Source organism: Morone saxatilis, unplaced genomic scaffold, assembly GCF_004916995.1.
Source record: "Morone saxatilis isolate NCDOM2014 unplaced genomic scaffold, NCSU_SB_2.0 Contig9, whole genome shotgun sequence".
Taxonomy (NCBI): Eukaryota; Metazoa; Chordata; class Actinopteri; family Moronidae; genus Morone; species Morone saxatilis.
Window position 1 is genome coordinate 2,411,099 of NW_023340268.1, and position 14,135 is coordinate 2,425,233.

The 14,135-nt window shown below is 39.4% G+C and overlaps 1 protein-coding gene across 1 annotated transcript in view; it reads right to left on the bottom strand.

Annotated features, from left to right (window-relative positions):
* The window catches only part of grin2da (glutamate receptor, ionotropic, N-methyl D-aspartate 2D, a), a 127,248-nt gene that overhangs the window by 92,405 nt on the left and 20,708 nt on the right, over window positions 1-14,135 (bottom strand). The window contains exon 5 of the mRNA XM_035681884.1: window positions 10,886-11,026. Within this exon, the coding sequence (XP_035537777.1) occupies window positions 10,886-11,026 (141 nt within the window). The remainder of the gene's footprint in view (window positions 1-10,885; window positions 11,027-14,135) is intronic.

A 14,135-nucleotide genomic window follows, 5' to 3' on the forward strand; every position in this document is an offset into this window, starting at 1 on the left:
AAACATTAGAGCGGCCATTACCCCGGGCAGAACCATTAACAAAGCCTTGGTATAATTAGGCAGTAAAGTCGACCCTCCTTTTTAAAACCCTCAAAGCACACATTACCATACTCATTCTCAGCCTGCCCTCCCATTGGCTCTTACCGTCTCAATAAATTATCCTGATTGTTGAGGACACAAGGCATGTAACTTTAATTCAACTCCCAGGGACGAAGCTCATGTATGTTTAACGCGGGAGGCACGACATGACTGGTCAGTGCTGACAGCCAGAGAGAGACGGCACAGAGGAGGACAAGGGGAGGAAGAGATGGAGGGAGAGACAGATGCATGTACTCCTGATCTAAGACGTCAACTGTAAATGTCAGGTTTCAGTGTCAGTTCTTCACAATTGGGACATTTTGCAGCAGACAGACAGACAGACAGAGAAGCAGCAGAAGCCTCAGGAGAACAGAGAGCTCTGCAGCCTGAAAACATGCTGAAGTGAGTTAAGAGCTGAAACACTGGAGACCTTGTTACTCTGCTCTCTTGCTGTTACAGCAATATCGTTTAAGCTTTCTCAGACTTCATGTACTGAATGCAACAAGCTCAAACCTCTACTGTATGTATTCCTAAATGGCATCACGGGAAATCAATGTAAATGTAGGACACAAAAGAATAATTACAACATGTCTGACAAAAACAGAAAATGCACTAATTATTGAAATATGTTAAAAACACTGTTGTTGCTACGACCTATCACACAAAATCAGTCACTCCACGGTTGTGATGTTATGATTGCAACAATTGACACAAATTCAACCAATTCCCTGTAAATTCTGTGCAACCTTTTTTTCAATTTCAATTTCAAATTTTTCTAACCACTAAAACTTTTCTTCAAATTTGACCAATCATTGTATTTTTCTGCGAGTCAGTAATAGCAGTCCCCCAAGCAAAACATTGAGCCAAATCGTCACCAAACTACTACTATTTTATTCTCACTGGAACAAGTTGACTTTGATTTTTAATGTATTAGAAAAAAAATGATTGCTACTGTTTTTGCAATTTTCACTTCAGTTCATTTAAATAGATGCCTAAAGACATTGAAACATACATCGCAATCTTTTATTAAAGTTGTCAAATAAAACTGCAAAAAAGCCTGCAACATCCTAAGGGGGACTACAAAATGTTTTTTACCTTAATTTTTTGGTCAGTTTTCCCTACAGTAAAGTAGTCTATTGGAGGTCTTTACAGGTCCAACTGACATCATGTATAAACAGGTTGCTTGGTGAACGCAGAATGTTAGCAGAGCAGCAGCAGCAACCTAAATGAGTTTTTTTGAGGTGAGACAGAATGTGTGAACTGTGATCTTCATTCTTAGGAAATGTATTACTACTCTTTTGGACCTTTGTTTCTTATTATTTGGTGGCGCATTCTGCTGCCAGTGTTGGTTTCTCTTTCCATTTGGGGGTTTTTCAGATCAAAAGCATTTTGGATCTGGTTCAGTTATCCTTGGGTCTATTTTGTAACTGTTATGACTGTCCTCAGCTGAATCTCAGACTGGGTCCCCTTTTAATTTCAGTTTCAGGTCTGTTGGGATCAGGTCCAAAATTTCATACTTGAGAAAAACTCAACTGTTTATGGCTGTCTTATCAAAGAGCAGATCATTTTTATATGCCAAAAGGGCTAATTTATATCTGTTATCTGTCATCTTGCAATAAAAGAGAATAAAACTACATATCTTCAGATATACGTTACATCAGAGAATCAAGCTAAACTGAAACTGAAAGAGAAAGAAAGAAATTAGATATCAGATTCAAGTGGATACCAGAAGACAAAGCAAGACTGAAAACACAACAAGCAAGGAGACAATAAGACAGAAAGAGGTAGGAAAGGTGTCTCACTCAATAGAGAAAACACAGTGAATGTATGTGTGAGCCAGGGAGAGAGAGGGAACACAAGCTAATACCAGGCCAGGAAACACGACAGATGGGAGGGTGACAAGCAGACATGTTGATGAGCAACAAGGGAAGGTGTGAAAAGAAGCGAAAGTGAGAGAGAGAGAGACGCAGAGCAGAGACGAGCAGAGAGAGGACGAGACGGACACGCAGGCACGCGAAGGAAAGAAGAGGAAAACCGAAGAGAAGGAGACAGGCCATAGAAAGTACCGTGACCGGACGTATAGAGTCCTGACACTCCTTGATCATTCTTCTCATCTTTCAGTGTCATTTAGTTTTTTTATAAAGAAGTAAATGATGCAAAATCATAAATAGTGGCAAAAGATACAAATGAATAAAACGTGTGGATTTGACCTTTGGTACAATAAAATAAAATAAACTTTATTAGATTCTTTATAGAAATTTCAATCACACTTAACTAATTAACAGTTTCTTTTAACGCAATCTCAGGTCGCCAGCTCCCTAAATGATCAGCTAATTTCTGTAAGCTGAGTCAGTGTTAAGGACTAAAACATTGGCAAACATAGCAAGCTATTACATGTTTCTCACTTACATTTTTAGATGTTTTTTTTTCATGTTTACACCGGATAAATATTGTTGTTAGCACCGTGGGTTTAAGTGTTGCATGAATATTTAATGTAGATCAAACTGAAAAGGATTATGCTACATATCACTGTACACACTCAAGCCAAAGCTCTTCTGCTGGGTGATGGCATTAAAATATAACAGAAAAGAGGGATTTGAGAGGTATAAATCTCAATACAGGACAAAGTTACGCGATTTCTAAAGCTCAACATTGCTCAGAGGGAGAAGCACGAAGGGTTTCTGGTTGTTCTGAATGAATTTGGCTGTTGAAAATGACCGTGGTGTGGTTATTAAAAAAAGTGAGACAGAGAGAGCAGGCGGTGTGACACTCCTCCACTCCAGATGAGCAGTCGGTCCCCCAGAGGGTTTGAGGTGACTGGCTGAGCTTCAGTCTGACTCTCCTCCTCCACTGTCTCGTTTTGCCCTATCTTCTTCCTGCTTTTCCATTTCCCTTTTCTTCTCCTTCTTTCTCCATCTTGCTCTTTCTCCCTTCTTCCTTCTCTGCTTCCATTTTTTCCTCCTCTCCTCTCCACCTCCTTATTGTTATTTCCTCTTCTCTTCCCACACCCTCCTGCTTTCCCTCTCCTCTGTTCTGTCTGGTTGGGTTTTTACATTACGCTTTATCATCTGAGTGCAAAAATAATATGCAATATTATAATTAACATTCAATAATAACATCTTCTTTCTTCCCTGCCTCTCCTGTCCTACATTCTGAATTGCCGTGTTTTTATTATTGAGCTAATACTTCAATCTGGAGAGAATTAGAGTATGCAATTTTAAAATACAAATAGAAAAGATGTCCCTTTTTTCTAACTCTTGTTATTAGACTGCATTACATCCTGGCTGTCCTAGTCTGGTCCTCCTGTCTTCCTTCTGTCCGATATGTCTCCTGACATCCACACTTGTGCGTTTTACTTATTCAGTTACAATGCACTCCATGTCTCAGTTGTCTAAAGCCATTAAATCCCCCCTAAATCCATCCCCCTCTCTCCTCTGCATGTCTGATAAATGAAGTGGCTTTAATCAGGATGTGACTGTTTTACCTGGATTCACCTGATCAGTGTGTGTTTAAAAGAAAGAGCCAGCAAATTATAGTGTTTTGTTCAGCACAGTTTTCTTCACCACAAGGATTTTGTTGGGTGTGCATAGAAGTAAGGTAAGTAAGGTTTTCGTGTGAAAAGGTAATCTACCACTTTCAGTGAACTGAAGTTTTTATTAAGCAACATTTAGACATTCAGACACAAAGGGGCTACATTGGTGGGCGCATGTTATTTTCAGGTATCGGTGAGACATACAATAGAATCCAGGAAGTTTATCCATACAGTGGATATATCCATTTATGTGACGGCTCATCACCCACCAAAAAACCGCACATCGGTTTACAATACTCAGACAGGATTATACAACTCTGAAAGGTGTAAATTATTTTATAAACAGTTGAAATAGAGTGTTCCCCATTACAAATGTATGTATTTGCCACATTGCAGCACTAGATAACACAGCGTTGACAACCCTGAATATGTTTGGTATCCCCGCAGCAACAATGGATTGCCGGCGTTTTTCTAATCATCCTTCTAAACGTAGCCTTAAACGGTTAGGTGTAGGCAGATGACGATGTAGTGTGAGAGAGGTCACAGTGATGCTCCCATCGAGAATGTTTTCAGAATGTTTTTTAAGCCTCTTTTAGCTCATTACTTTGGTTTACTAATGCATTAGTCTTAATACTTGTATAAGATGATAATATGTCTGGACTTCCTCTACCAACAAGTGGCCAAAAATTAATTAATGCCGCTGAAAGCTTTGGTAAATTGTAAGTGAAACAGTTTAGTTTAAAATTATCTCTAGTATCAGATACTTTGCCCTTCTCAATATAAACTTTAAAAACCACTTTGATGGGATAATCTTCTTTTTTTTGTTTATCTGAATGCTTAGTAAGACTCAGAGTTTCACCAAAATATGGCAGTATAACACAACATCTGTGATGCATCATCACCCTCCTATCAGCCAAAGCTGTGTATGTAAAATATGTAGCAATATTTCCACAGATGAACATACTGAGAATATACTATATAGACAAAGGTGATTCACATTCTACAGCAGGTGTTCTTTGAGACATTTCTAATGATATGTTGACACACACCGGAATCCACTGTAACTGAGTGAAATCAAGCTGAAAAAACACTTCAGCTGATTTTTGAATTAATATTGTTGGTGCTCTTCATTTCACAGCTAAAAAGTTAACAGGCATGCATCTAGAACATTTTATCTAATATATGCAGAGGTCTCATCTGTCAAATTTGTTTTAAAAAGAATACATTTTTCTGGTTCTTTGTGAATTTGTCACATCAGTAATTGCCCTGTGCGTGCTGATTTAGTTTTGTGCCACGTTTCGCAGACAGTGAACTGCACTTTGTTGGGTTTTATTTAAACGTCACTGTTGTGAGTTGCACTGTGTTCTGTTGTGCTGCACATGTTAATTGATTTCATTGCATTGGCTCACATTGTGCTCTGCTGCTGTTGTTTGTAATCTGATGGCCGGAAGCTGCAAAATGATTTCCAAGCAGACAGCCAAATCACCATCATCATCATCATCGTTATCTCTGCCTCTGTCTTCTGTCATCTCCATCTTCCATTTACTCTTTCTCTCCATCCTCTCAACTCTCCTCCAGCTCTGCCTGCCAAACCTCCATCTCACACATTTCCTGTCTTCTGAGTTCTCACACACACGTTCCCTCCTTTTCCTCTGTCTGTACATCCTGATATTTGTGTTGCCAGAGTCTGTATACGTGAGCAGCTGGTTGTTTAGTGGATTTGGGTTTTTTTGGTGAATTCAGTCATGCAGATATGCCAGTACGTTCTGTTTGTTTTTTTAAGATACACGTCTGTCTCAGCTGTCAGAGTGCAGAACGTGCAGAAAGACTTACTGATGGAGATTGTTATGAAGCAAAACAGCTCTAAAATTTTTATTGTCTCATCTGACTTTTCTAGTGTGTAGATGTTGTTTTCAAATGTTTCTCGTTTAAGAAAGATGGTACATGATGTCTGTGTAAGGTTGTTAACAGCTGTGTTGAGAAGAGCTCATCATGAAGTCCATAAATCCATAAGATAACTAATAATATCAACTTCATTTTACTGTCTTTTTATGATTAATTATTCAGGGTAGATTTGCTGAGCATGCATTCGCTCTGCTTCCCACTCATTCAGCACCATTCATTCAAACAGAGGAGCACTGTTGGCAAGTATGCAGCTCCATTAATCAACACCATTTTACTTCAGTTTAAAAGAGGATGTCATGGATTACTACTGAAACACTACCTTGCATTCAAACCACTGTTTTTCAGAAACAAAGAGAGCTGCATGGGAGCCATATTTTAGCAGGCGCTTCACAACAGGTAATAACATCAATCATGTGGGGAGTTTTATTCCCATAATAACAAGCTTTTGTGAACTCAGAAACCAAACAAGGTTAAAATCAGAATTTGAAACAAAAATCTTTCCCAACAAGAGTTAAAAGGAACACGCAGCTCAAAGTCTATCTTCAGAGTATCAAAAATGCCTGTAGGCTCAAAAGTATGTATCATTCTTTGTCCTGGGGGACAGCAGCTACCATGAACTTGGATTCAGAGCCGCTACAATGGATTCCAATTATACTCCAGAGTCACAACACAAAAGGTGCCAAAACAATTAATGAAAACTTCTCAAACCATTCCTGCAGCATTATCCACTTCTCTACTGTTGAGCCAGACTAATATCTGACGTCATTGGACGATTCCACACATCCAGATTTAAATCCAACGGCCAACCTTCAGAGGCATACTATTAACATAGCAAAACTCACCTTCACCAAGAGTTTTGTTGCTTAAACCAAAGCATACCTTAACCATATTTATTTGCCCCATAATCATGATTACTATTCTTAACAATGTTGTAGTTGCCATACACAGACAGAAAACAAGAATTGTATTAATGTTGTCACTGGTCATAAAAAAAAACAACTTAACTGAACATAATTCAGAGTTTTTCATCTTCTCAATCTCAATCTCCTAGTTCTTGCCTGTGATATGGTTGGAAAAGTAGGAATGCACCAAAAGTAGATCTTTTGTCTATCAAATCCCATCTTTAGGTCTTTAAGCTTTGTAGGGGACTCCAATGGTAATCCAGAACCATGTGAGAAAACATCCACATCCACACTCCTGCACTCCTGCATCAATATTTCAAACAACACCAATAACTGCTAAAATATGTCATTTCCAGGAGAAGTTTGAAAAGGTGATAGCATGACATGCTATGCTGTGAAGGAAACATACAGATCAACCATGGAGAACTGAATAATACTGTTTTTAATGGACAGAATAACCATATTTACACTTACAACTTCATGCCCTTGGGGCGGATCATATATCTGATATCTAAAGCCAAGTGGAGAAGTGTTAGAGGTGCACGACATTCATCTCAAACCACTTCCTGAAGTGCCACTAAAGCTTGATATTAAAAAGGTGTGAATGCAGCCATCTTTCCAAGCTGCATCCTTACTCCTCTCAAGTGTAACTACACAATCTCTATGAGTACCTACTTACAGGGTCTTTTTCTGGCGATAATGGCAACTGAAATGACACTGAATTTAGCATCTCACACTGTCACATTACAGCTCCAGCAACTTTAACACTAGCAGTCAATCCCTGATCAGTGCAAGCACCAGTGAGTGACAGTGGGCAAATATTTTGTCTCGCTCTTACTCCATCTATGCAGGTCATCCAGGTGTTTTTCAGCTAGCGTGCTAAACTGTTTATTCTTTCTCTGGTGCTTTTGGCAGTTACCAAACAGCTTCAGTTGGACTGTGGTAGTGCCTACACAGATCTGTATCCAGCACAAGACAAGGAAACTCCAGGAAATTTGATTTATGATCCACCTAAATAGAAGCATACATGTGAGTGAACAAAAAATTCTGGATTTTATCCCGGTATGAATTTTAATATGATAAGTGGAGCCTTTAATACTCTACAGGTAGATTTTCAATGGAGTATTCATAAATTATTATAAACTCAGACGCTCCCAGTGTTCCTAAAATAAGGCCACACAATTGTTAAAAATACCAAAAGATTGAGTTTTATTTCTATGTCAGCAACACTTCAGTCAGAACGGAGCCATTTTTGGAAAGGTGTTCATCTCCCTTGAGAGTAAAACCCTTCATGTGTTACAGGTGTCATTCATGCTGCTATGGTGAGGACTATCACTGCCATTCGATGAGACTCCCACGAGCCCCGGCGCCTGTCAGCATGACAGACAGCCCTGCTGCTGATTGAGAGCATTCAAAAGCCAGATTCTGAAGGGCATGAAATGTTTTGCCGAGTTGAAAATGAACCTCCTCACTTCATTAAATAGCGCAGGCAGGCAACCTGCGGTAACCATCCATCTGCAGTCGAACTTGTTGTCTGTGCAAGGAAGATTTCTTATCAATCTGTCAAATCTACATCAATCTGTTATTTTCTGGTGTTAACTGTTGTAATTTAGCTTTATGTTGTGGCTGCTCTCCTTCAAACTGCCTCATTTGCATCTCTTTCAGGAAGAACTTTGCTACATTTCCCAGAATGTCTTTTACTACCCATACAATTAGAGGAAATGGATGCAAACTTTAGTTTTCTGGGATAACATTAGAGAAAGATTGCATAACTTTTGAAAGAAAAAAATTACGCATTCTTCCCCTTAGAAGTAAAAAAAATATTAAAATGAAATGTACCTGGGCTCGATTCACTTATTTTGGAGTTAAAGCCTTACTTGGTATTGTATGACCAGTAGCTTGTGGTGGCTAATGTTAGCAAACTTTATGTAGGTAATACTGTCAGACAAACATTACTAAACAAGTTCATTGACTTTATAACGCTCCTCTATGTGTGCTTCTGTTACTCTTTGTTCTAGCATTTACTATTCTTTAACTGCCTCATGCTGCCACAGTGGTTGCTGTTGAAGAAAGGTTACATCAGCTCACTTTAAGTATTACTCTTACACATGGTCAGAAGAGGATATGGATTAAACCAGAAGCCCCTCAAGCTGAGTGACAGCGATCCTTAAAGAGAAATGAATTAATCAATTAGAATCAAAAAAGTGAGTCACGTCTGTCTAAGTGTGCTCAGACTCAACATGAACCCAATCCAGTTTTAAAGGAGAGTGTGATTGCATATAAAGTCAATGGGAAGATACAAGTGGATGCAAAAATTCACAAGTCTTTTTGGTGGCTCAAATAGAACACTTCCACATTCAAATGTATGGTGCTTTTATGCAGATGTTCTTCAGAGTCTGTTTTGGGTGTCACTTGTGCAGCCTGACATCAGTACTGACTTCATGTGAACTAGTAAATCAATGACATTTTCAATGCATTCCAACAATAATGAGGCAAAACAACCATAGAAATATGAGCCCAGATACTCATCATCACATTCTTGCTGCTGCATGGACAAATGGAAAGTTAAGAATTTTACCTTCTGCAGTGTCCCTTTAAAATTAAAATTAAAATCCCAGATAATGCCCTGCTATTGTTTCCACACCTATTTGTCCTGGGAGTTTATTTTTTCCTTCCAGCAAGACACATCTTCATATTTGAGAGCCAGCACAGCTGCAGTCCTCTCTTCGTAGTTCAAATGAAGCAGTGAGGGATTCAGTGCCTTGCTCAAGGGCATTTTGACACCATCTATCAGATTAGGGTTTCTCATTCACTTGTGCTTCTGTCTTCTGATATGTTTTTTCCTGGACGTTAAGGGAACACAACAAACTGCCCTTCATGCATATATTCTGTATCTCTCCTGCAGACAATTCATTTGTGCATATTATTCAGTGCATCCGCATTAGTAAATTTGAACACAAATCTCCAGGGTCAGTCTAGCAGCAGGTTACCAGACAGCTCCTGTAACCCTGACAGCTGAAAAGAGAGAGAAACCTGACTTCTCCAAACAGTTCCCAGAGGGGACTGTGCCAAAGAGCAGCAGCAGTCAATCAAGCAAACAGTTAAAAGTTGGACTTCTGCTATCCTGCTCCTCTGCTCATTTTCTCTCTACATATTTAAAGTCCCTCTGGGTAAGAAGGGCAAATTGTCTAAAATGTAAATGTAGTGCTTGGGTATTTAGGAGATACTCTACCTGGTGACATGAAAAATGTCTGGAGGTGAACTAAAGTGCAGTGAGCAGATTTAGTTTCAGGTTGTGGTTAAATATCTGCCCTGTCTCAGTTTAGTGTCTGCCACCTTGAAAGTGTACATTTTAAGATGCATCATAATCCAGACGAAATATGAATCCGTCTTTTGTCTGATTTTGGACACAACAAGCACATCCTTTCTGGCCTTCAGTATCCCATAATAATTATAATAATTATAATAATAAAACATTTTTTTTAGTTGTCAGCACATAAAGTCGCTACGAAGCAGTATATTTATATATTCATACACACAACTGGAGAGTTTGATTTATTGTTGTCTATTTCATGTTTGGGTGCAATGTCACAATTCCATCTTAGCTCTAACATTATGGACTTGCCACTGGTTCTACTGTTCTGTTTTGGCGAATTATAGGTTGAATAGGGGCGTCCGAAAGCACAGTTTTCTTTTACATGAGGCCAAACAGTCCAATTTGTGGTTGAGGAGCAGATTCAGCCCGGCCTTCAGTCCTCTGAAGGACACACCTTTGAGCGCCACATCCTCCCTCAAAGGTATGTGCTTTTTTGAGGTGTATTTACTCTTTTGCGTCAGTGATGGAAACAAAACCAACAGAGAAGTGATTGATATGCAACAGCCTTGAAAATGCAGAGAAGTTCTTTCAGATATCACTTTCATTGTGAGGACACAGACTACTGCACTTATTAATTCATATAGTGGCAACAAGCACCAGTCCTTTTTCTACAGGACATGAATGCACCACAATGTCGGTCTATGTTTTGCTGAATGTGACCCTGAACCAGTGTTGCTGAGTTGCAGAATCAATAAGCTCTCAGTGTGATGGTATTTCATTATAAGATACAGTAGCAGTGCAATATGCAAAGCTAATGAAAGAAAAACATTAGTTTGAACTCATGATCATGATTAATCTATCCTTTAAATATGTAGCCAGCACAGGAGCAGTAACACAGGACTCCAGGATTCACTCGCCACCATGTGCTGTTGTATCTGCAGAACATCAAACAAACCAGCCGTTTCTGGCCAGAATGACTCAGCTCTCTGGATTTGCTCTGAATCTGGAAGCTTCATTAAAGCCGCCTGCCACTATTTACTTTTCCACACTGTTCTGCTGTTTGCTCACTCACTCTGCCGTGTGTCAGAAGCTGGTGTGAATGACATCGAAATTCAAAGTCACCCTCTGCCCCCTCCTCTTTTTCCCGCTCACCTGATTCTGTCTGGCACTCTATGGGTCTGGTTGCCGTCGCTCTGGCAGTTGCCAGCGTACTGTGACCGGCTGGTGGCCCCCTGGTCCCTCCGGAGAGCCATCGCCCCATGGGTGAGCACAGAGACGCCTTTGGCAATGCGCCTGCAGGATTAGGGAGAGAACAATGTGAGACAGAGACACTGGGACGTTTTCAAAGGTCTTTTCTGACACTGCTGATGTCCAGGGAAATACAGGAACTAGAGACTGTCTGGATTTAAGACAGTTGTCACTGCTTGAATAAGCGCATACCAGGTAACAATGAAAGCTCAAACTTAACAGAATTGAACTTATGGGGAGAAATAAATGGACTCCTCTCCTCCATACCATAACGCTGAACCAGGAAACATTTAAAGAACTCCCATCTTGGCAGTTTAAATTATGTGTGACTTCAACAAAATGAAAAGTAATTACATCTCCACTGACTGAGACACTGTGGAATTGCCCAATTTCTACAAATGAGGTTCTCGTGTTGGGTGTGAGCATTTCTCTGCGTACAGAAAGTGATGAATCAAGACTAAAGAGCAAAATTCAAACTGTCTCCTCATCATCTCAAAACTGAACTTATTAGTATTAGGACTTTTTCCTCTCATCTTTGCTTTTGCCAGCCAAGTTGAGTTTTAATGTGGACAGGAAAATGATGACCTTGTTTTATACATCTTTTATTGAATCTGTTCTTACTTGTTCTGCTATTGCTTCGTACTGTAACCTGAACATAAGCCTAAGAAGACTCTACAACCACTTTGTTAAGGTGGCTGAAAAGGTCCCACACAACCCCCTTAGGGCTATCTTTGATCAGCAGGTTCTCCAGAAGGTCAGGTCTATACTGGACTGTATAAACCACCCCCTGTACCTTGAGTTTAAACTCTTCCCTCAGGCCGAAGATTCGGAGTACCAAGGTTGAAGTGCAATAAGAGTAAAAACTCCTTGTCAAATAACCCTGCTCAATTTGCACATGTAATTTAAATTTTTAGCATATTATTTGCACATGTAATTTTAGCATTGTTGTTGTATTATGGGTTACTTCTGGGCGTTAGGAAATACATTTGTTTGCTGAGTGTCTGGACTTAGGGAGCAGATTGTAAAATACTTGTTCTGTATGTGTCATTCTAGAGTGTATGGGCAAACAGCATATTTTATTATCTACTTTAAAGGGCGTGTTGCTATGTGCATATAGTTACATTCAGGTACATTACCTATTATTAGATACATAAACAGGCAGGTTGACTGGTTTGCCTGAAGATAGAAAGACTTTGTGATGTAATTTAGGTGAGATTGAAGTCCCTTTAATGTAATATCGTTCATTATATGATCATTTAAGGGCTGCAATTCTACTTGGATGATTATAAAAAACCTGTGATGTACAGTACTTTAGGAACAGTTTGGGACAGAATACAGGGTTTCCATGCTTTGATGAAGGCTACTAGGCCATGTAAAAGAATAAATTGCTGAAATTGAGATCATTCACATTTTTTCTTGAAGATATGTGCGTGCATTACCTTTTTACCTTCTGGTATTCAACGATGGAAAATACGAAGTTGTTTGTTTGCAATATAATAGTAAGTATATGCAAATAGTTATTATTGTCTAACAAATGTATCACCACTTGCGGTATTGGCTATGTGTGGGCATATACAAGGTTATAAAGGCCACCTTTACACCTGTGCAAATGTGATTGGACGTTTCTAGTCAGCTGGTTCCTGAGAAGCTGACAAATGAGTCATTGATGGTGAATCATGAATTTAGAAGCTGCATGGTGCCAGAAAACTAATGCAAGCACCACTTGAGTACAACACTGAACATCCAGTTTCTAAATGTATTTATGTGTCAAGTATCCTCCAGTCCAATAAATAAATATTAGCCAACTCTCTTGCTGTCTGTCTCAGGACAGTTTAATAATAGATCAGACTTTGATCTGCAGGAAGCTTTCACAGAAGCTCGAGACTATTTAAAAGGCAGTGCTTTTTTTAATATGGCTGTAAAGTCATCTCTGATTTGTAACTGCATAAAAACAACACCAAACACTTCTCACATCTGATTATACATGTCGATATGATTTATTATGCAAAATAAACATTTAAGACCAACAACCGGTTCTTTCTATGGTCCTGACGATAAGGTCTACTCCAGCCAGGTCGGAAATCCTATCTAATGATCCCAAATCATAAAGCATTTCAATGGAGTCTTGCTTCCATAATTCAGTCCATTTCCACTTCAAACAAGCTACCGAGGCAGGACACGAAATGAGGAAGGACTGTTGAAGAGAGTTCAAAAGTTCAAAAGTGCTCTGCACATAAATTTGAGGTGCCACAAGTTCTGTCGTCTTCACAGAGAATTAATTCACAGTCGGGGTGTCTTCAGGAGAGGAAGCAGGGTGCTCACGGTTGAACTACGTTGCTACCACTGTTACTTTGAAAGTTGTGGTACTGCTGGTACAATGCATTTTCTGGTCAGGTGATACATAGAATATGCTGCTTTTCAGGAGGGTAAAATGTTCTCTTGCATGTTCTGATTAGTTGAATCAGTTAACAAGGTTGAATTTAATTTCACGTGACTTGAAAGAGCTGTTAGCGGTGCAGTGGGGTAAGACTCGGCTCACACCAAAGTGAGCATGCCGTTTCTTTAATATTTCCACAAAAACTACTGATCCACATCTGAGGCATTTCATTTTTTAGTGTCTAGAAAGGCTCTCTGGAGGATCCATCAGCAGCAGCAGCAGTCATAAACACTGCAGCAAAGAGCAGGATGCAGTTAACACATATACTATAATACACCACTGAGGGGAGGCAGGGATAACTGTGAGATTCATTTCAAATATTTAATAGCAGGAATTTGGAGGACACAGCTGGTGTATCATTTGCACCCCTCAGTATCCAATAATCCATTGTGCGCTGGTCAATTGCATAATGGTGCGTTCAGGCGATCCTCATCAACTCATTAAGTTGGGAAATATCACAACACCTAATTTTTACCAGATATTTTCCTTTCCGTCACTGGTAAATATTTGACTTCAAATAGACCAATGAAAAAACACTGCAAGGGATAGTGACGGAAAAGGTTTTTAGATCTCTTACTAAAGTAAATGCAGCAATATCACAATGCAAAAAATACTCCATTACAAGTAAAAGTCCTGCACATCAAAATGTATAGGTACATGTATTGTATACACCAATCAGCCATAACATTATGAGCACTGACAGGTGGAGTGAATAAC